The sequence below is a fragment of the Homarus americanus genome, unplaced genomic scaffold (genome assembly GCF_018991925.1).
Source record: "Homarus americanus isolate GMGI-L3 unplaced genomic scaffold, GMGI_Hamer_2.0 scaffold59495, whole genome shotgun sequence".
Lineage (NCBI taxonomy): Eukaryota > Metazoa > Arthropoda > Malacostraca > Decapoda > Nephropidae > Homarus > Homarus americanus.
Genome location: NW_024732415.1, coordinates 2,749,772 through 2,773,610, shown reverse-complemented (window position 1 = coordinate 2,773,610; position 23,839 = coordinate 2,749,772). Strand labels below are relative to the sequence as shown.

The window sequence follows — 23,839 nt, the reverse complement described above, 5'->3', positions numbered from 1 at the left end:
TTCATTCGGGAAATAAATATGTTAAGTGTTGTGATTATTACAAGTTTTAGCTGACATGTGCAACACACACTTAAAAAACATAAGAGTCCCAAAAGTCTGATCTCATCAGGAAAATAGACATTAAAATCTTAAAAGTTATACAAACACATTTCTAATATTGGTTTCAAATAGTTCAGGAAATAGTAGTTTATTACACAAATCAAGAAAAGGTGGAATTGTGTTGTTACACATTTCTAGAAAAGCCAGAGGGAGACAAGTCAGTTATCATACGAAAAATGCCACCAGGAGAATGAAAAGTGGAGCAGATAAAGTAAGTAACTGTGTGTGTGCATGTGTGTGTGTGTTAATAATGATATAAATAATAAAACTAATCATTGCAATATAAATATTACAGTACTTAATACTGTAACATGAAAGTGCTTACAATCAACAAAAGGTAATGACCCATCCTGACACCACCATAAAAAAGTGAATACTGCACTCAACACACTGAAGTTGGCAAGTAAAAAATACCCAGAATAATTTTTAAATACCACTGTACTGACCTAAAGGCATATGCAGTATAGTGAAGTCTCACTTAACCAGACTTTAACTGTAAATCTCCAGACACTGAATTTGGAAAAGCTGTCAAAACTGTGGGTGAAATCAGTGGCACACCAGCATTGGGATGGTGGACCTGTGGAAAGTGTGCCCACCATGTAACTTCAAAGGAATCAGTTTTGAAGCAGACCTCTCCCCGTCTCCTTATGCATATCATTTGACTACTACTTGTGTATGTCACTGCTAAATTTTACTAAAAATAGGGACTGTACAGTCAGCCAAAGATCCAGCGGCCTCAACCTGAGTCTCGTACTGGCAATTTTACCTGGCAATACTTGGTAAAGTAAGGCTGTATGTAATGATGATTGTGGTTGGTGGATCTATTTTGGGCTGTATCACTGTCAGGATAAATATTAAACAATCCAAAGATAGAATTTTTGTAATAAAAAACTTTCATCGTTATTTTAGGTCACGAGAAGTTTCCCTATGTTCGTATATTTACTTCAATAATGAAAAAATTCGATCTGAGAATCTTGTGGCACCCCTCATTGTAGTTGAGTTGCCAATTCATTATTTAAGCAAATATACAAACGCATGGAAACTTCTCTTTATCTAAAATAGCAATGAATACAGTAGTTTATTCTTAAAATTTCTACCTTTGGATTGATTTATATTTATCCTGAAAGTGAAACAGCTGAAAATAGATCCACCAATCACAATCATCATAACATACAGCCTTACTTTACCAAGTATTGACAGGTAAAATTGCCAGTACGAGACCCAGGGTGGGGTCACTGGATCTTTGGCTGACTGTACATTCAGCAAATCTCTTCTGAGCTGTACTAACAAAATAGGGGTAAGTACAGTATTGCAATTAATCCATTGCACTTTACACAAATTTGACAAGATAGCAATGTCTCAAACCTTTTGTAAGGATGTACACCTGACGCTTGCTTTATGAGAGGGTTACATTCTGCAAAAACCTCGCATAACTGGAAATCACATACAGGTAATCTTATGGGGTTGTGTTCCATAATCATCATTTCTGGAACTCCCCCAACCTTAAAACTGGCACTTTTCATAACACAGACACCCTATCAGACAACAGTAATGCTATAAATGTTGTGCAAAATCATTACAATACTCTAATAGTGTATGGCTTAAAAATAAATAAAATATAATATAAAACTATAAAATAAGAAAAATGATGAGCTTGCTCTTCATTTTTTTCTTATTTTTTAGTTTTATATTAATACATTTTCTTTTTTCGAAGCTACATTAGAGTAATGTAATGATTTTTCCACAACTTTTATAGTTTCATTACATGTAACAATGGCAACAGGCCACCTCATCCTCAGCTTTTTCCCCTTCCCGTATCTTGCACATACTGTAATGAATAAGTTTTTTTTTTTTCTTGTTTGCATCAAGTAAATTCTGGGCAGCAGCAGGGTCCTTGCATAATTGCAAATTAACATAAAGCGAGGGTCAGGTGTGTGTGGACAACAAAGGGTTTGGAAAATCACCTACCTCATATTTCCAATAAAACAATGGTTTACTAATGTCATGAATCTTCAGAATGCATATTGGCAATTGTACTTGTGGCATTTATACATCTCTTCTGTACTACTTACTTCATTTTCTCCTTTAGCTTTCTTTTAATATTGCACATATTTTTCTTAATTTTTCTAGGTTTTGGGTTTCTAGCACAGTACGTATTTGTAAAATGGCACAAGTACCCAGAAAATATTTGGTTAAGGCAATGTTTGTAAGTCAACACACATCAATTAATCTAGTTAAGGGAGATTTCACTATGGTTGAAGAACACTATTTGCCACAGGTGTACGTTAATGATGAACAAAGTTTTCTGCCTGAAAATTTAAGTATTATAGCTATGGTTAGAAGCAATGCACTGAAAGTGCCAATTTGTTCCCTGACCAACTGCAGAATTGCACGAGTGTTCCTTTAACACAAACTAATACCTAAGCAAAGCAAACAATGATTAAAGTTGGTTACATGAACACACTATTGCATCAACCTTCACTCATGATATGTGAGAGTCAGGCACTAGACTATTATCCTGCAGTTGCTTCATCAAGCTTGACACCAAACTAACCCTTTCACCCGAGAAGGTACACTGTTTGTCACAGCCCACCATTATCACATTGCATAATGTATACTTCACATTCAATAACACTATAGTTCATTAAACTGTCCTAATAAATGTTACAGTAATATATAGCACCTTCCCCTCAACAAGGAGAGGGCCCTCTGGTATGTGTAGTTACTGCACATACTCTAATACTATACTGTACTCTACACTTGACCCACATGTAAATTAATTCAATACAGTACATTAGTGAATATACTGACATAATTTACAGAAACTTCATTAAAGCTCAATAATAATCTTAAAATTCATTCAAAGACGATTCACCATAGCTTCAAAAATTACATCAAACCATTTTAAATATAGAGCTTACATGAGATAGAGTCAAACTATGGACGGATGAACAAACAAGAAGGTGGCTGTGGTGCTGACAATAAGAAAGTGATCATGCACTTTTTTTTAAATAAAACCAACTGATTTCTCTAACCACATCTAGATGCCGAACTGTGTGCTTCCACCACATAATTCAGGCTCTGTAATAATATAATCCCATTCTCCCTAAAATTGCAACACACTTTACAGGTAGTGAAATGAGATACAACAATGCTTTTCAGCATCTTGACAACAGTGATGTAGCCAGCTGTCATAAGTTGAATACAGGCAGACCTCACTATACACACTCCCACTATATTTATTTTTGAATATACAACATCTATAAATAAGTGAACACTTTTCACTATGCATTTTCACTGATAACCATTATTTTCTGTTGCACAAACTTTAAAAGATATACCCAAGCTCCTAACCACTTCACTATAAACTGTACCACTCCACTGAATAGGGTTCACTGCACAAGTATTATTATTTTGCCAATCTCGGGCATCAAATCAGGGACCTGCCCTTTGCATTGAATGACTGCTACTGTTGGTAATTTTTATCCAAGCTTTGTTATATAAATGAAAACTCTGAACTGAGCAAAATATTTTTTTTTTCGTATCATTGGAAGATGTTGTGGTGCTGATGCAGGCATCAGGGAACAACCCTATCTTGGCTTGTCAGTGATCTGAGTTGTGTATAATTTAAAGATGAAGTACACATAGAAGCTACACATGTGTCCATCCCTACTTCCTCTCTGTGAGAGAAAGTATGGCTGATAACAGCACCAGTGTCCTTTCCTCTGTGAGGGGAATCTATGAGAATTTTCTGGAGCAAGATAAACAACACCATGAATGAGTCACATCATCCCCTCGATATCTAAATTTACTCTAGTTTTATTTATGTTCAGTACTTATGATGAGTAATCATTTAATTATACATTAATCAATACTGTATTTCATATAATTTATTGTCTCCTTTGTATTTAGTTTGATTAATTTTGTTGCACAAAGGTGAAAATCAGCCCCAGGAACTCATCCTCCATTTATAACACTGTCGAAGAAAATCACTTTCAATATACGTACAGTACAATTTTTTACATTACCCACCAATTGTGGAACTATGCCTTATGTATAGTGAGGAATACCTGTAAGTTGCCATGATAATGGAAGCTAAAGAGCCTTGGGTGAATAAATTTTTAACAATGACCATTTCTTGTAGATGAAGGATACATTACTTGGGTGAGGGGGTCAGGGGCCATATTTTGAAATATATCTAATTCCACACTTAAAATATGTTACTACTGTATATAAAGATTATAAACATATATTGTTAACTGACTTTAATTTCACTGAGTGCATGTAAGTCTTTGGTCACACCTGATGCATGTAATGACTTTTCAGCAGGAAAACTGAGATTGCTATTAATAGACACTTTATTATAATTCTCATCCTTCTGGAAGGTGTTTTTCTTACCTTCTTGGAACTTGGTGTAAGTGTACATAAAGCCACCTACCGTATTCATCACAATACCTGCAAAGAAATGAGTTATGATTAAATTATTTTAGTGAATACAGTATGTATACAGTAATACATTCATGTAGTGTAATGTAAATGCACTTGGAGTTGAGTTTGTTCAATTCACCACAAACGCATATTACAAATTAAGTTTGTTTCAAAACATTTCCTTATATGGTAAATCAGGTTTAAGGATATATTCTCTACCTTGAACGCAACACTCAAGTACTGTAGAATCATCCTGGAACATTTCAGCCACTTACCATCTTTGAATTCTGAAGTGTTATCAATACTTGGAACTTTTGTTAAAGAATTTTGTAAGCTGAATTGGACATTACATAAGTGAAGCAGTTGCCACTTACTGGCATTGAAATATAAGAGCATGTGAAAAGAATAGTTTGTCTCAAAATGCACAAGCAAGAATGCACATTGGAGAAAGCATGGAAAGTTAGGGAAGGGCAAAAATAGAGTAAATAATAAAAGAGAATGAAAACAATAGCAATACTCAAAAAAAATGTAGAGTTGATGAAAACACAGCTAACCAGAATGTGAACAGAGAAAAGAACCAACATCAAGAAACAAAAGTATTCACTTTGAGATAAAAGCTTCATTCTTAACCTGACACTTACAAAGGAACAAGAATCACAGACCTGCAATATTTAGTGGGTGATATTTAACTCCACCAAAAACAAAGAACCCTACAAGTGTCTGGATAGCAGACTTGGCTACAGACACTAGGGATGTGGTGAGTGCTGAGTTGAGTGCTGTACACAAGAAGAGTGAATAGTTCAACACAGCACCCATACAGACCAGCGTCCAAAAGGTGAAGTGGAAGCCAGCATCTGTAATAAAAAAAATTATTATATTACAGGGTACTTATGAATAATTAGTAACAGGCATGATATGACAAAAATTCCAGATGAGTTCTGAAAACACCATTTACAAACTTTGTCATAAACTTAGACAAATCTTTTGCAATGAATCTTGGACTCATGTTTGGAGCCATGTTCCTACACCCAGCAATGAGCAGTTGGAAACCATTTGTTACCCATTTACTCCCACTTGGAATACTGCTGTCATCTGTGGCCACTTTTCATTCATAATGATACATCATTGCTTCTATTATATACTGTACTGTACATACACAGTTAATGTTTTAACAAGATACACCCAATATTGCCACAAGTACTACCTTCAATTTGGTCATGATAGCATCTGGGAATGTGATTTTTCTATTGAACGCCATTGTGCAGCACTAATGCCAACCAAAGTTCATTTATAACCTGGACTAAGCACTCCCTGGCTGCCTCAGAGTATTTTTCCTGTCTTGTATTATCTTACTAGTTTAAAGCAACTGGTTTCATATATACATACAGTACATGTATTCAATTTTTGGCAAGGGGAAGCCTCAGGCAGTGAATGGATCTGACAGAAATACTATTTTGATCTCTCACTGATCTTTTTCTTTGTAAAAAAAAATGTTACTCATTTCACTGTATTCTGAAGGAACAGCATTGAATTATTGTGAGCAGGAAGATAATTACCTGTTATATAGCGGTTTTGTACAATGGCTTCAGGCTCGCCCATAAGCACTGAAGATATAATGAAGGGTCCGAGAGTGTTGTAACTGTTTAACTGGAGGATCTCCCAGGTTGACAGCTTGTTCTCTGCACACTGCTGCACCAGGGTCAGGTACAGTCCTTGTGCCAGCACACTGAAGCCACCCATGGTGTAAGCAAATGTATCAAATGTCAAGTCACCCAGCACTGTGGAATGAAATACATACATATGAGGATATTGCAACATGCATTAAAAAAAATTAGTCACCCCCTATATTATAAACATTCAGATTATGGATATTGCCATTACAGAATTTTTATACAGTATTATGATCACTAAATTTCAGATATGAAATGAATGTTTGCCTTTATGGAAACAAGTTTTTTCCACATGTCCTATAGTGTTAATTGTAAACTTTTGTTGTTTGCTGATGACAGTGCTCTTTTATTGTCGGGTAAAGATCCAAATGATATACCTAACAGGTTATCATTAAACTGGAGGCATGCAAACAATGGCTTCATAGACAACACATTATCCCTACATCTTGGAAACACTGAAACATGAGTCTAGTATTTGGATAAAAAAGAAAGCTCAACAGGGTAAACAAATGCATTGTACTATGTGGGAATGAACCCATCTCATCTGTAAACCTCAATGAAATACCTTGGACTAATATTTGTTTGTCCAGTGATTTAATCGTAGATAATATGCGGTAGTTAAAAAAAAAAAGTAAAGCCAAAATAAAATATCTCTATAGAAATGGTAAGTGCCCCTCAGCTGGTGCCTGTAGGATCCTTTAGTTGGCACTCACTTGGACTGCTCCTGCTCTTCATGGTAATCTGCCTTAACACAGAAGCTAAACTCCAACCTCCAAATTATTCTTAACAAGGTGGTGAGGTTCATTCTTGACATGAAAGCAAGAGACTATGTTGGTCACCAAGTTCTTCAATCATTGAACATGTTAAGTGGCAGATAGTGAAGCAATTGAGGCTGAATCATGAATACAGGATTTTCGATGGACTGTACCCAGAGTATCTAACAACAAACTTTGCATGGATTAGGGATATGAACCGGCAAGGCACTAGAGGGAGTGAATGTAATTTTATGGTATCTGGTGACCTGCAGTCACTTTCTTGATTCCATATACCACAATCTAGAAAAATGCAAGACATCTGTGGCTGTTGCTTTCCTTGGGTTTTGGAGAAGTCTTATACAATGGCTCACAGACTTCCTTAGTCTGATGCCAGGCTGTATGCTTCCAAGAGACGGTCTGTACTTTTCAGCCACTCACCTGCGGTGTCTTCCAAGGCACTAGAATGGGACACCACTCTGCTTCCTCACCCTCATCAATGATGCCCTGAAAGAGACTACCATTCACTGGAAATATGTCAACAACTCCACCAATGGCATCAGTGTGAACAACTTGGCTCCCTAATACAGCACCCTCCAGAATATATTGAACAGTCTCCCAAATTGGGCCACTACCAAGCATGCCACCATCAACTATACCAAAATCATGGTTATGCACATCAACCTCTACTCCACCCTTGCCCAACCTCCCTCCATCACATTGGTCCCCAACACACTCCAGGTAGTGTTCACCAAGCTCCTCAGTGTCACTATAGATAACAAACTGAACTGGAAAGTACACATCAATACAAGTGTCAAATCTTCCTTCATTGTTTTTCAATTACCTGAAAACAGAAAATCACCCCACAAGTATTTATCAAGAACTTGTATGCTTTTTTCCTCTGCACATTAAGATAATTCATAAATGTACAGTGGTTCCTCGATTAACGAACACAATTGGTTCCACAGAGTCGTTCGTTAATGAATTTATTATTTCAATGGGATATTGGGTAATTGGTTCCAACTCACAGAAAAAGTACATACAAAGTACTGTATACCGGTAATAGAATTAACAAAACATTAAATATAAACTAAATACAGAACTGTACTGTACAGTATACTGTATAATAATAAATAAAAAACATAGAGGTGTGTATGTTGTATCCCCGGCAGCTTTGTTTACATATCAAACAGCTGATTATAGAGGCAGTCGATGATGACATGCCATATTCTTTACAGAGTGCATTGGTTCTAATGCCTTCTTCATGTTTCATAATAATTTCTGCACTGTATATTATCAATATGTGAACTAAATTTCAGAATGATCAATAATTTTAATGTAAAAATGCAAAAATATTCAAGAGACCAACAAACTGGATGCTCACTCCACAGTAAACAAAGTTAAACTGAGAAGCGTTGGTGGGTGATTCGATCAGCTGATTGGCATACAGAAACTGTTCCCTGTACTGTACAGTATATATTATCAATATGTTAACTAAATTAGAATGACCAATAATTTTAATATAAAAAATGCAAAAATATACAAGAGCACAACTTTCTTGATATTTACTCCACTGCAACCAAATGTAAACATAGAACCAATTACTGTATTGGCAGACTAGCCGATCAGCTGATGCGCACAACAAAGCGTGTTTCTCGTAAGGCTTTCGTTAATCGAAGTTTTGTTCGATAATGGAATTGAAAATCCTTATGGGAGCTAATTCGTTAACCGAAATTTCATTAATTGGACCGTTGGTTAACCGAAGGACCACTGTACACACGTCACCCTCACCACCTACCTGCCACAAAACAGCCTGTTGTGATAATAAGTATTGATGAAATTAGTGTGACAGATGGAAATGGTCGATGGAGGATAACCACAGATAGGATTAGGTTCACCAGCGGCGTACAACGTTTAACAGCTCCATACATCGGAATATTCATACCTGTGGACAAAGAACAGGGGATTATGTAGTGTCCTCTATGAGAGCCACTGGTCATCAGTATATGGTAAGTGTGCAGTACCTACTGAATGAGCTAATACAGTACCTCCAAAAACAAAAACTCTAATGCATTATTGGCTTAACTTGAAGGCACCCTTAGTTGCTGCAGTTTTTATGTACATGGTAAGGTTTTTAACTCCTAATCTGAGGTATACGAGCTTGTTCCCTTGTTCCAGGGACTTTTTTTTTGTCACATATCACCAACACAAGGGGCCATAACTTCCAGCTAGCCAAGATATCATGCAGAACAAACATAAAGAATTGCTTCTTCACATAGATGGTGGTAGACCTATGGAACAGTCTACCAGCTCAAGCAGTGGAATCTAGAACAGTACTGTACAGTGATATCCCCATTAGCAGGAATAATTGGTGCAGAGCAGTTCCAGGACTGAGAGATTTCCAGGAATGGAGATAATTTTCTCATCCTTGGAAAAACTGCACATCTCGGAATTTTTCAGGGGACTGGGGAAAGTTTTCCAAGAGTCTAAACTATGCATCTCACACGGACAGACACCGAAATGTATTTATTTATGCGAGCACCACTGTACACATACAATACATTGTATATAAACTAAATATATTACAGTACTTTACAAACTATACTGTACTCACCAGCAGATGCTTGAGCTTGTGATGCAGGCAGGCCAAATGGTGATATGATGATACAGGATGGCCTGCCTTTGGCCTGTACCATCTTCTGTACCAAGTGTTGCTAACTGTCACTCTCCTCTCCCTCCAAGAAGGAGGGATTGTATATACTCTACACACTAGCATACACTGTCCACTCTGCTATGTACCGTATTGTACATATGCTGCTTTCACACTTACTTAATGTACAGTACAGTATACATAACTGTAATCACTTTTTACATCTTAACACTACTTTAATGGTATTCTCCGCTGATTATATGCTGGTACAGTAATGTACAGTACTTGTACTCTGTACAGCATAACACAGATCAAAAGCAAAAACAACAGTTCGTGAGTGAACAAACTTGTACAATAGCAGCAAACAATGAACTATGAGTGTCATGATGCAAGAATTTGATGAGATAGGCTGCATGATACATCAGCCAATCATAGGCTGATCATAGCTCATGAACACTCTGAACCTACCCACCCCTGCACCCAGCATGTGTCCCGTGTCAGAATTATGATGCAATCCTTGTTAATTCATTTCCATGCCCAGAAAGATTTTCCTGGAATTTCTTGAAATGTTAAAACAAAACTTGGGCTCTTGAAGAGTTCCGGGGATTGAAGTCTCCGGCCAACGGAGAGATTACTGTATTGGGCTTCAAAACAGCCCTACACAAGACCATCACAAACAAAGGAGGGACCCTATACAGGCCCCTGGCATGACCACCTCTAGTTGGGTGGCCATTTAGGTGAATAAGGATGTTAGCATTTATGTCAATTCAAAATTTAACGATACAGTATCAATGTACGCTTTAAGATAATTAATGACCAACCTCTGCTTATTGTGAGAAAACATTTCCTCTGAGTTTCTTAAAATGCATATTCCAAGGATCATATTTTTTAATGCTTGAAGTAGAGCATAGTTTGAAGGTAAATATATAGGTCCAAGACCTAAGAATCCTGTAGTTTTAGTTTCAGAGACACTTCTGTTATGTAAAGTATAGGATCTGTCAACTGAAAGTCTAATCTATGAAATTATCTATTTTAAGAAAGATCTAAGCAGTTTAAATTCCTGTTCTGCATTCACCCATAGTTGACCCCTATTGAGTTAGAATTGTTATCATGTGTTGTTGGCAGACTCCACACCTCTAAATATTTCCTCTTTTTCGAATTCCTCTTTTTTTTACAACTCTACACCTGTATTATACATAACTAGAATGTAAAATTTAAGAATAGCTATACAGGAATGAGACCATTTATCCAGCATGCTTGGGACCTGAGGGTTGCCAGACAAAGTTTTCTGCAATAATCATTCCTATTTCAAACTACTATATCTCAAATGGAGTAGTATTTAAATTATAAAATATACTTTAGTGATACAGGTATTCATACAAAACTTACCTTGGAGTGCCATGAGTGAAAGAGTAGCATGAAAGGCATAGCCCAGAGAAGGTGCCAGAAACATGTACGCAGACCTCCAGGTGTACGCTGGGAGACTAATTTTGCCGAGGGTTATTAGTATCTCAAGGAACACTACAGTCACTAACATCTGAAATTACATAAGACAAATTAACTACCGTACACCAGAGAAACGTGGCTTCAATCCCAGGCCCAGCCATTATGGGGGAAAATGAGTCACAGTCCCCCAAAAGAGTCTGGTACACCTATGAGCCTATTTGTAATCTTACAGGTGAGTATCAATGTATCACTAGGAGTCAAACCAATGAACAATACAGTAATCCTTTTTCTACTTATTATACAGTATATAAAAAATGATTCATTCTACTATCCTTCATTATAATCACAAAATGTTTGAGTGTCCCTAAACATACTCAGTACATTCCATCTGCATGACCATATTCACCATCTTGGGCAGAGAGAGAGAGAAAGAGAAAGAGAGAGAGAGAGAGAGAGAGAGAGAGAGAGAGAGAGAGAGAGAGAGAGAGAGAGAGAGAGGAGAGAGAGAGAGAGAGAGAGAGAGAGAGAGAGAGAGAGAGAGAGAGAGAGAGAGAAGAGAGAGAGAGAGAGAGAGAGAGATACTCCAGCACAGAAGAGAACAGTCACAAGATGCTGTGGGTGAAGTGAGTCAGCAAACCTGGTACAGTATGACTTGCTATCCTCGTTTATTATCACTTTCTTCACTTTATTTTGAGGTATGTGGGGTGAGCTCAAGGGTACACACAATCAGCATGAAAGTGGGATAAAATAATAATACTAATGTCACCGAATTACCTTTTTTTAGATACTTTTCTCAATATCTCTTGAGGAATATACAGCATGAGCCAAGGACACAAGAGGCATACCACAGCAACACACAAAGACTACCATCCATAATCCTACCTGACATGCCATGATGAAGAACGGGAAAGGGAATTCGTAGGAGTTGATGACACCCTTGTTCAAGAAGGCCATGGAGGCTGAGCACACGCCATAGAAGACTGCAGCTGCAAACCCCTGACCCTCGATCCTCCTGCAGACACAATGGATGTTAATGGTGAGAGACCTGTGCTATGGTCTTGCTCAAAAAAATATAATAGGTAGCTTATTATGTGGGGACACTAAAAGATGGGTAGACAAGGAGATGCTAAAATGGGGGAACAAAGAAAGATGCACAGTACTGATGAAGGTGAGGGGAGACAGGGGGCACATGGGAAGGTAGGGGGTAATGGACTGAGCCCTTATTAATTCAATATTGCTGAAAATTTTATGGTTATTTTTATGTAGATATGGCACAAAGACTTTTGCAAATCTAGGAAAAAATTATCGGTCCAAATATCACAAAATTATCCAGTTGACTTCGTTTATACAATGGGAGACGTGTTGCTTTAAATTAGTATATTTTTCAATTAAAGGTTCAAAAGTGAAAATTATTATACAAACAAAGACAAACAATGGTACAGACAATACAGGACTAAAAATATTTGAGTATACAGTACTGTACAGTATACAAAACATGGAATATATGAAACATATGCCCACAAAACTTGGGTTTGGTTGAAAAGTTATTCCAATACCTGTACTGTATCTACAATACTTTTATAAATATGAAAAAAATTAATACAATACAGAGCTACAGTATTAAAATAAACTGTACCCACAAGGGGTTGCAGCTCAAGGTTGAAAAAACCGCAAGCCCAGAAAACTGTGAGGGGTAACTTTTTCAGAGAGAGTTATGAACTATTGGAACAATTTGCCTGTGTGTGTTGTGACGGCACCGAGCGTGAGCACTTTCAAGACCAGAATTGACAAGCACTGGAGCAGGTTCAGATACATTCAGAGCCAGTTCATGCTCAATACTTGCCAACAGTGCATAACAGAGACGTGACCGATTGCCCAAGCAGCTAATTAGCCGATCAGTGGTGAAGAGGATAAAAGTAAAAGTAAAGTAAATGTGTGCATTACACAAAACACTTCATATACCTGTACAGTTCATGTACCGGTACTCAAATTTATTTCAAAATAAGATACAGTACAGTATGACTTGAGTACAGTACAGTACTGAACAGTATTCTGAAGATTGGTTTTTCTCATGCTAGGCTTCCCACTATCAAACATCAAAACAAATGTCCTGTAAAAATTATGTTCCTCTTTCAAATTGTTAAGCAGTTGTAAAAAAATCTAGAATTATTTGGTATACAGAACTGTACTTCAATCAACCCAGAGCTTCGATGAAATCAAATTAGAGGGTTCAGTATACACAAGGAAACAAGGGGTGGCTGTAAAATCACAAGAAAAGGAAGGACAGGCAATTTAGATGGAAATTTGGGAGAATATAAGGGAAAGCAGTAATAAAATTGAACATTTAAAATGCCATTTAAAAACTCATGCACTGTTAAACAAATGTTAATCAAAAACTCCCCCAACAACACAATTGGTTGCATTTATAAAGTTCCTTGCAAGGAATGTAATATGTTTTACTTAGGCCAGACAGGAAAAGATCTTGCAACTAGAATTAAACAACACAAATACAGTGTTAGGACAGGCCAGGAATCCAATGCTCTATTTGTTCATTTGAGGGATAACAAGCATTGCATTGACTGGGATAATGCCTCCTCAATATTACCATGTAGTTCAATTGATAGTAGGAACATCATAGAATCTAGTCTATTAAAACATACAGAAGCATTCAACATGAATTTGAGTAACGACATGTACAAGCTGGACAATTTTGTAATTAAGAAGATTTGTAACCAGGTGAGAAGGCCGGGTCACCTGACCATCTGACCTGACCACCAACCGTTGTGTGCTATTAAAAGATTAGTAGGGTCATTACCTAATACATAAGAACATAAGAACATAAGAAAATAAGGAGTTCGCAATAGGCCGGTTGGCCTGTGCATGGCAGCTCCTGTCGAGAGTTACTACCACTCTCTATCATCCATAAATCTATCTAGCCTCCTTTTGAAACTTTCCAGAGTTCCTCAGACTTACTACAAAGTTGTTGCTTGTTCCACTCGTCCACCACCCTATTTGGAACCAGTTTCTTCCTATCTCCCTCCTAAACCTAAACTTATCCAACTTGAACTGTTGTTCGAGTCCTATCCTGTTCGGATATTATAAGAACTTTATCTATATCCCTTTATTGATTCCTTTCACCCACTTAAATACTTTATATATACACCTTGGTTTGTATTTCTCTCTCTAGTCTGTACTCACCCCTGAAGATGTGAATTACACTAAGCAGCTTTGGAATTACAGCGCTTTGGGAACTTCGTGTTTTTCCTGTACACAGCATATACCTGGATCACGCACCTACAGTGATTTACTTGCATATATATATATATATATATATATATATATATATATATATATATATATATATATATATATATATATATATATATATATATATATATATATATATATATATATATATATATATATATATATATATATATATATATATATATATATATATATATATATATATATATATATATATATATATATATATATATATATATATATATATATATATATATATATATATATATATATATATATATATATATATAATATATATATATATATATATATATATATATATATATATATATATATATATATATATATATATATATATATATATATATATATATATACACACATATATATATGCAGATAACGGAAGAAACACGGTTCAGCTCATTACATTATATATATATATATATATATATATATAGAAGATGGTACAGTACCTATGTACACTACTGGGGCTTCTGTTAACCCTGCAATTTGCATACTGTATATAATAAAGCTCTATCAGTATTGTAAGCGTGGTCTTAAAACAAGTTTAAAGCATTGCAGAAAATAAAAAATTATTTATAGTATTCTTAATGACCAGACTGTTGGTGAATTATAACATAGTAAATAGATTGTGCAGCAGAGGTATCTACTCTAAAACAGTTATTATCCAATGTAATACAGAGATTATAAGCAGCATGCAGTACTGTACTGCACTGAATGTTGCATCTGTACTCACATCAGTGCCATGACGGAATCTACGCTCACAAATGAATTAAAGGCCTGAAAAAAATTGAGGTACAGTATAATACTATATAACAACTGTGATGATAGAAATATTACATAACCGTAATAGATTCCTGAATATATATATATATTATTAATTTATTGCCATTCACTTATTATTACTTTCTATCTCTTCCTTGTGTTTAGACTCTCTCTTCCGCCCTCCACCTCTGAATTACCCGGTAAACACAGGCAGTATAGCCCATCTTTCAAGCCCTCTGGGCAACCTGATCTACTCTCTGTCTTATTTCTGGATTTCTCATTCCTTGCACCCTATTCACCCCCATTTAATATACTGTACACCACTTATCTCTCTTGCTTCTAATCTGTTCTTTCCTCTTGAATCCAGAAGCCAGGTTAGGTTAGTTATAGTATGGTATAGTATGTTTAAATTAGGTTAGGTTAAGGTATGGTATGTTTAAATTAGGTTAGTTAAGGTATGGTATGTTTAAATTAGGTTAGGTTAAGATATGGTATGTTTAAATTAAGTTAGGTTAAGGTATGGTATGTTTAAATTAGGTTAGGTTAAGGTATGGTATGTTTAAATTAGGTTATGGTTTGGTATGTTCGAGACATTTTTTCTTTTGACTATTTTCCCTACAATCTTTATGCCCACATTGACTCTCCTTACATTACTCGGAGGTCAATTTCCTTCAGCTAGTTTACTTTGTGGTTCAATTCTTCTCACTCTTCCATTTGATGACATATAACTCCCATATAATTGAAACTTTCTCCATTGAAGCTAGCAGTTTTCTCTCTCTCCTCTACTCATTTTCACCACATTTTTAATTTGGTTCACTCACTACAGTATCACTCTTCTCCTAGTGCAGTACATTACATTACAAGCTTTTCCAAATTACACAACATTATGTATGGTAATCTTTCTTGTAAACAGTTCACTAAAGTAACATAATTCTACAAATCACACATCTACAAAAAGGTCGTTTAGTCTTGTGTTACTGTACAGTATTTACATGAGTATGACATTAAAAAGAAAAGGAGATCAACATTTTCTAACGTTTCCTTCACTCCAAATTATCCTCCGTGTCACCGATTTAAAAATTATGCACACATATAAGTTGTCCAATTTGCTGCAAATGGGTAGAATGCAGCTATACACTGTTCTAATTCACTCAATTCTGTTGCCATATCAAAAATTATTACAAGATAATACAGCATAATAAAAAATAAACAATGAAAAAACTGAAGGTAAGGAACAAATCCCTAACAATGGGTATGTCAGTTAATATCTATTCCTAAAATACTCTTGTTTAGATAGAGGGTAAGACTATATTTTCAACCTAACCCGTACACACAGTAGACTGGCATAATGCAATATACAATGAACAATCAACTAAGCTCCACCTTCTTTTGCATTCTTAACAAACATTAAAACTTTAACATATGCCTGACTGATAAGCGAGTTGTTCCAACACACTGGTAACTTCCGTCTTTTTTTTTTTAGTTTCCTATACAGTATTCTTTTTCAACTGAAAACACTATTGACAGAGAAATAAACATTGCAGCAAATTTACTGATGTGATAGAACACCTCGGCAAACTGCACCAAATAATTTTATGAACTGTTATGATTATTAATGACTAGCTGGGGTACCATGCATTACCCAGATTTATTTTTCAGAGGCAGCTCATAGCCTATGAGTTCCCAACCCAAACAGGGTGGAGCAGCACTCAAAAGGAAGCACACTAGCTATAGTATCGATGTAAAATTAGAAGCAAAAGGCAAAAGAAGTGTAGGAGTGGACAATCCACCTAGTCCTGTTTCTTTTTCATGCTCCAACTAATCCTCCATCCCCCAACACCCACCTCCATCAATCCGAACATCTCTAAATTTGAAGCGAAGTAAATAAGAATATTGTATTATGTTAAAATTATTTATTTTTAAAACATTATAATAAGTATTTTATCTCAATGAACCACTGGAGTGAGAGTGCACCACCAACGGTTGCTGCGGACCATCGGGTCGCTAGCCCAAACTACGTTGCCTCAACACACCGACCCCAATGAACTTTAAGGATGTTAAATAATTGTTAAAGTTAGCATGGTCCCAATTTGACCTATTTCCATTATTTCTTATGGGATTAATTTGCCGCTTTAAGTGGATTCATTATCAGAGGCGTTTTTCTGGTCCCAATTAACTGCGGATAACGAGGACCCCCTGTATAAAAAAATTACTTCTCTCTGACTCAACATCAGCTCCATGCAATCCTTCACATGTCCACCACCACAAAGACATTTCATTAGTATAATTATAGGCAATATTGCAGTAAACTGCAACCACAGAATTCCTGAAATTCACTAATTTCAATCGATAGAACTATTTTTTCTATGATAATTTTCTTATATTACACTTCCGTCGCAAATTGACAATAAGGAAGGTAAGAAATACTGTACTGAAACGGTTGTTTATGTTCTCATGGAGGCTGACCACGCGACTCTGGGTTATTACATTGTGTCTGGGGGTCCAAGGGTGAAGCCCCCGTCTAGGGCCACCAGCTCCGCCCCCGGTTAGGGGGTTAGGTAAGGTTTAGTTTGGTTATATTGTATAGGTTAGCAAGCACAGAGTACCGGAAATTCAGAACACGCAATCGACAGAACTATTATTTCTACTATTTTTTCGTAAATTGCAATTTCTGTTGCGTAATGTGTTCTTCCAATGTTTTCTTGTTGCAATTCGGACAATTTTGGAATTTGCTTCTACCACATATCACTCGCTTTGGCTCTCCACCACCCAGAACTCCCACGCTTTCCCCCATTATTGTTAGAGGGATGGGGGGGGGGGGCCTAAATACAAAAGGAGTGATTTCCGATAAAACAAATGTCACCAATCGCATCAAAAGCCATCAGAAATATACATTTTTTTCATCAGATTCTTTATTTGCTGTAATCTACAATTTTACCTAATTATATCACTGTCCATCATAGTAATCCTTCAGATCAAACATTACAGTAATTATTGTGTGAATCATTATCTATTCTCTAGTGATTATCGTGGGTTATCAAAGTGGAATCACCCTCCTAAAATGTTTTGATGAAATTCCTGTTGAAAAAAAATAATAAATAAATAAATGAGTATACGAGTTCTCTCTGAATTTTATCATATACAGTACAGTACTCTCATCCAGATTTGCATTCTATGCAAAGAACACATAAAGAATGATCTCCTCAAAAATCAATAAGGAGGATCAATAAGACAGGGATGATTACTTATAAGGAATTTCCCCCAAAAAATAGAAAGCGTACACAGGTTAAGTTAATGTCCAATTCTTCTGGCAGTTCATTACTACACGTACATGAAATCATGCCAATTAACCTGATCTCCCTTTCAAGTCTAACTTCTTTACCTCGACCAAACATAAAAAGACTAGTTACAATAACTGTAAAAATCATAGTGTCTGAATAAATCCAGGTAAGAAACCTGACCAACACGGTGACGTCAGCTGATGGACCTCTGGTCACAAAAATTGTATCAACATAACAAAGTCAACTTCGAGGGAAATATTTATTTAGACACTGTTTTAGGAACGTGTATGGTGTTAAACTCACCCTCTCTTGTATCTGACCATCTCCAGAGTGTGTGAAAGAGTAAACCAGTGGGGTGAGACAGACAGCACACTCGACACCCGTACACGTCCCGCAGCTTAGCTCACACTGACACTGATAGCTTGTCAAAACATTACTTATGTACTACCTGCTTATAAACACTCCCAGTCTTTTTATATGAACATTTAATTATATCTTCATAGCTTAGTTTTATATTCTTAGAATGTGAACATTTTCATTCGTTGTATTTTCAAATTGCTATTTTTTATACGTAGGCGGAGAGGAAAACCTAGGATGTGAACGTGGCAACTCAAGAGATGACCTTCATGCGAATCTCATTCCCGTATGTTCATATTAAGAAATTTTTCATTCAACAAATAATATTCACGAATTATTTCTTTAAATCAGAGTTATCTTAATATTAATCCACATGACGCCGGCAGAAATATTATGTTTAAAGTAGTTTATCAGCTAACATTGGCAATTTGTCCAAGCAAAACTTACTGTTTGTGTTGATAATTTCAATGAAGAAAGCGTGCTTTCTTTATTCCAGACTGGTTGTCTACAATATATTACGCAAAATACATCTTAAGCGTCATTCTAAGAACATGAAATAAAGTATGGATAAGATTGGAATAATGAAACTTCTAATATGTAGCATAGAACCTTACACGCTTCATTGCTTCACAAATGACATGCCTGACGCTGTACATTCCTCCATACAAATGTTTGCGGATGACGCTAAGTTGTTTCGAGAAATTAAGAACCAAGCAGATTGTGAAGAGCTGCAGAAGGATCTCTGTGAGCAGGTTCAGATACATTCAGGAGCCGGTGCAAGTCCAGTATTTGCCAACAGTGCATAACAGAGACGTGGCCGACCGCCCAGGCGGCCAACGAATGATGCACAAACTCTTTGTCTTTTTTTGCGGGGATTAGCCCACCCGAGCACCGGTCACTAACCCACATCAGGGCCTAGGGGGGGAGAAGATATAATAATAATAATAATAATAATAATAATAATAATAATAATAATAATAATAATAATAATAATAATAATAATAATAATAATAATAACAATAACAATAACAATAATAATAATAATAATAATAATAATAATAATAATAATAATAACAATAACAATAACAATAATAATAATAATAATAATAATAATAATAATAATAATAATAATAATAATTAATAAAATAGATAAAAATTATAACCAAAAAATAAAAATACTAATAATAACCATGAATAAATACACAAACGAAAAAATAAATCAAGAGTGAGAAACGATACACAGCATGTTGTGTTGTCAATACAGTAGTAAGAGAAACAACTGAACCCTGCAATTGTGTGTTTTGAGTTTGCGGCCCCGTGATCACCAACCTGGGACTTGGCAGCATGTCTACCATAGAGAACACTAGTTTTGAGGTCATAATAACATTGACTCTAATTCACCACCATCAAGTCATGCATTTAAAATGCCTCAACTCTACATAGTTAACACTAAATTTTGTCTAATACTGCATACACTTACAGTATAAATTGGGGGAATCTAATTTATGAAGAAATGTACCGAAAGATGATACCCACTGCTCGTTCTTTAAAGAAACGAATATCTTCACTTGACATCCTGTTAAGTTCTCGTCAACAACACACATAAAGCTTTTCCAATTAAGGAATGAAATGTTGAAAAGTCGTATTGAAGCGGCGGATTAAAAACTGTGCTGACTTCTAAAACAACACTGAATTGTTCTGACTTCAAAATCAACATTGGACTGTGCTGGGCCTAGATTCACAAAAGGGTTACGAACACCGTAATTGCTTAGTTCATAATCTCCTGCAGTGGTAATTCACTAAAGACTTAAGTTCACAACTCGATTTAAAATGGCTGACTTTCCTTCGCAACTTACGGTGGCTCTGGAGGTCTCATAAGCTTCCGCAAGGTAGAAATAAGGCAGTTTTCTCTACTATACAACCCGGACCAAAACACACACACACACACATGGCTGCTTGAAAAATAGCAGCCATCTTGAAAAATAGCCGCCGTCTTGAAAAATAGTTGCCATATTCGAAACACTTAAAAGCAAAATAACTGCTAAACTATTAATTGTATCGAAAAATAACATCTAGTCTAAGTTGTTCTAAATCATGCATAGTTACCTATTAGCTTGTTATCTTTATGTTATTAATACGATTTTGACGGATATTGGGCGCTGATACGATAAAATAGAAGTCATGGGTCAGCCTGTTAGGTCCCATATAACAGACCAGTCCCAGTTAAAAGCTTCCGTTTTGTGAATTTACTTCATTATACACAAGTGTCTTCCTTACATCAGAGGCTTCCATAAGTCTCTGCAAAGTAGAAGTCATGAAGTTGGTTGAATATTTCGCCAGGTGTGCGTTATCAAAAACTGCTGAAGCTTCGGTGATAAATTATATATGAGTGTGCATGGATTCATCTGGACACGTACCACTGCATGAGTGTGAGGCAAGACAGTGTATGCGGATGAGCACCACCACCACTAACTGCAACAAGTGACAGCAACGCCTATTGTGACAGTAATCCCTAAACCACACTATACTGAGACTACTCGGCGCCCTCACTTCTGCTGCTGTCTTATAATCCCTCTCCAACAGCAGTCACTCAGACTTAAAACTAAGTAAATTATTTTCTTAAATTATTAAATACTTATTAATGCAAAATAAGAAACACATTTTGCTATTAATCTATTAATATGACGCTATAAATTTAAATAGTCAATTCAAATTACGGTAATCAAAAGTTTCACTTTGATACATCTGTGAGGCTACATTAGGAGGCGACCCCCAATTTCACAAGTGTTCTGTACCAAAAGATGTGGTGATGGTGGGAGGAACACATCACTTCCACCAAAGATACTAATTTGTATAATGTGTCACCAGATATTTTTAATATCTGTGTGAATGCATGTGACTGTAATATTACTACCACCACCAATAAAAATAAAAAACAGTTTATTGAAAAAAGGCTGAAATAACACAATGAGCAGAAATGACAAATTTCATAGTGATATTGGGGAGTGAGTCATCTAAAAAAAATTATGTACAAAAAATAGGAAACATGAGTCACTTATGTTTCCTAGTTAACTTATATATTCACTAATGATGAGTGAACATATAAGTTAACTAAGATCTGATAGTTTCCATAGTGGTTGGAAAGGGGGCCAATAGTGTAGCCTTGATGCAGTTATAAATCATAACTTATGATGCCAGACATCTAGCTACACATGTGTGTGTTGGTTGAGGAAACACCTTTCCCAAATTGTGACATAGGGAATAACTTTCTGGGTTAGGTAAGGTAAATTATAATTCATATTAAACCATGTGAAGACTGAATATAGGGTCAAGTATTTTTTTATTACAATGAGCCACCAGATTTATGTGACCCACACTCATTTACAAGGTTTTCAAGTAAATTAAAGTTCATGTGTTAAAAGTGACTTAAGAGAGTTAGGTTTAATTACATTAGGCTTTATTAGTTAAAATCCAAATACTAAGACAGAACTGTAGGAGTTAGGTGAGGATAGGTTGGTTACGTTAGGTTTTATTTGCTAAAATCTAAAGGTTAAGACAAAATTTATGTAGTTAGGTCAAAGTTTATTAGTTTGTCATTCATATGTGATGACTAAGACAGGGGTTAGGAAAGGATTTATTAGTCACAATCTAGATATCATGTTTTTTTTGTTACGACCTACATTGTCCGTGTTATCAAATCTGACGAGGACTCGGCAAAACTACAGGAAGATCTAAACAAATTTTTCGAATGGTCTGAAAAATGGCAGATGAAATTCAACGTCGACAAATGTAAAGTACTCAGTATAGGAGATGAACAACGATGCCATAGAGAAATCCGACTGCGAGAGAGATTTAGGAGTTATGATAAGTAGGAACCTTAAGCCAAGTAAACAATGTGTTTTTGCTCGTAACAAGGCTAATAAAGTACTTGGGTTCATACAAAGGAGTGTTAGTTACAAGACTAGCGAGGTCATCCTAAAACTGTATCTTGTTCTTGTGAGACCACACCTGGATTACGCAGTTCAGTTCTGGTCACCGCATTACAGAATGGATATAGAATCCTTGGAAAGAATTCAGAGGAGAATGACGAGACTAATCCCGGGCATTAGGAACCTTGAGTATAGAGACAGGTTAAAGCATCTTAATTTGCACTTCCTTGAGAGACGTAGAGCGAGGGGCGACATGATAGAGGTGTATAAGTGGAAGGCAGGGCTAAACAAAGGGGACATTACAAAGGTACTCAAACTATCCAACCAGGAGCGAACTCGTAACAATGGTTTTGAATTAGACAAATTTAGATTTAGGCGTGAAATAGGTAAACACTGGTTTGGAAACAGAGTAGTGGATGAATGGAACAAGTTACCAAATATCACCATTAACTCGAATTCGCTGAATTGCTTCAAACATAGGTTGGATGCTCATATGAGCAACAGGGGTTGGGTGTAAACGGGACTGCCCAGTATGGGCCAATAGGCCTGCTGCAGTTTCCTCCATTCTTATGTTAGTTACTACAGGAGGAAACCGGGAGTGTAGTGGATTTCTTCCCTACAAACGCTTTTGTCGCTGAGTAGCCGACCCCGTGAATTTCCCAGTGTATGCCTCGTGGTCTGGGTCAACCAGCGCCGCCTTACATGACGGAGGTCAACTACTAAGCCACGCCTACCTCCGCTATTTAAGACCTGACCTCGTGGTGATCTCTCTCTTTTTCTACCTACACCAACCAGCCAGCAACACCTCCTCCTCCTCCGCCTGCCTGGCGGTCCTCGCTCCCGCCGGCGAGCATGGCGACCCACAAGCTGTCCCCCTCTGAGCACCCTCACCAACCAGCTCTCTCTACATCACGCTTGTAACCACGCTGCCACATCCCAGCACCAAGCTGCATTGTACATCCAATACAACATGTATACAGAGAGCACAATGTGAGTTTCCTTTCTCCATCTCATCCTGAGTGAACACCAAACATCCCATACCCCACAGGAGTACCCGGACACACATTCGACACTGATAGGGGATTGAGAGTCCCACGCGTTATCGATGTACAAGAACGGAGGAGTGCTAGCTCAAGTAACTCCAATTTTATTGTCATCAGTCCGTAAATAAATT

General features: G+C 36.5%; 1 protein-coding gene across 2 annotated transcripts; it reads right to left on the bottom strand.

Moving 5' to 3' along the window:
- Window positions 1–1,918: 1,918 nt before the first annotated feature.
- On the bottom strand, window positions 1,919–18,818 carry LOC121868603 (UDP-galactose/UDP-glucose transporter 7-like). 2 transcript variants are annotated; one of them, XM_042369390.1, is made up of 8 exons: window positions 18,683–18,777; window positions 15,070–15,113; window positions 11,928–12,057; window positions 10,989–11,136; window positions 8,748–8,894; window positions 6,084–6,305; window positions 5,190–5,381; window positions 1,919–4,554 (listed from the first exon to the last, which is right to left on the bottom strand). In XM_042369390.1, the coding sequence occupies exons 2-8, from the start codon at window positions 15,078–15,080 to the stop codon at window positions 4,355–4,357; spliced, it is 1,050 nt and encodes a 349-aa protein (XP_042225324.1). In that variant the 5' UTR covers window positions 15,081–15,113; window positions 18,683–18,777; the 3' UTR covers window positions 1,919–4,354. The 2 variants fall into 2 exon arrangements, with proteins under 2 accessions (XP_042225324.1, XP_042225323.1); XM_042369389.1 differs by lacking the exon at window positions 15,070–15,113 and having other exon boundaries at window positions 18,683–18,818.
- Window positions 18,819–23,839: the final 5,021 nt, after the last annotated feature.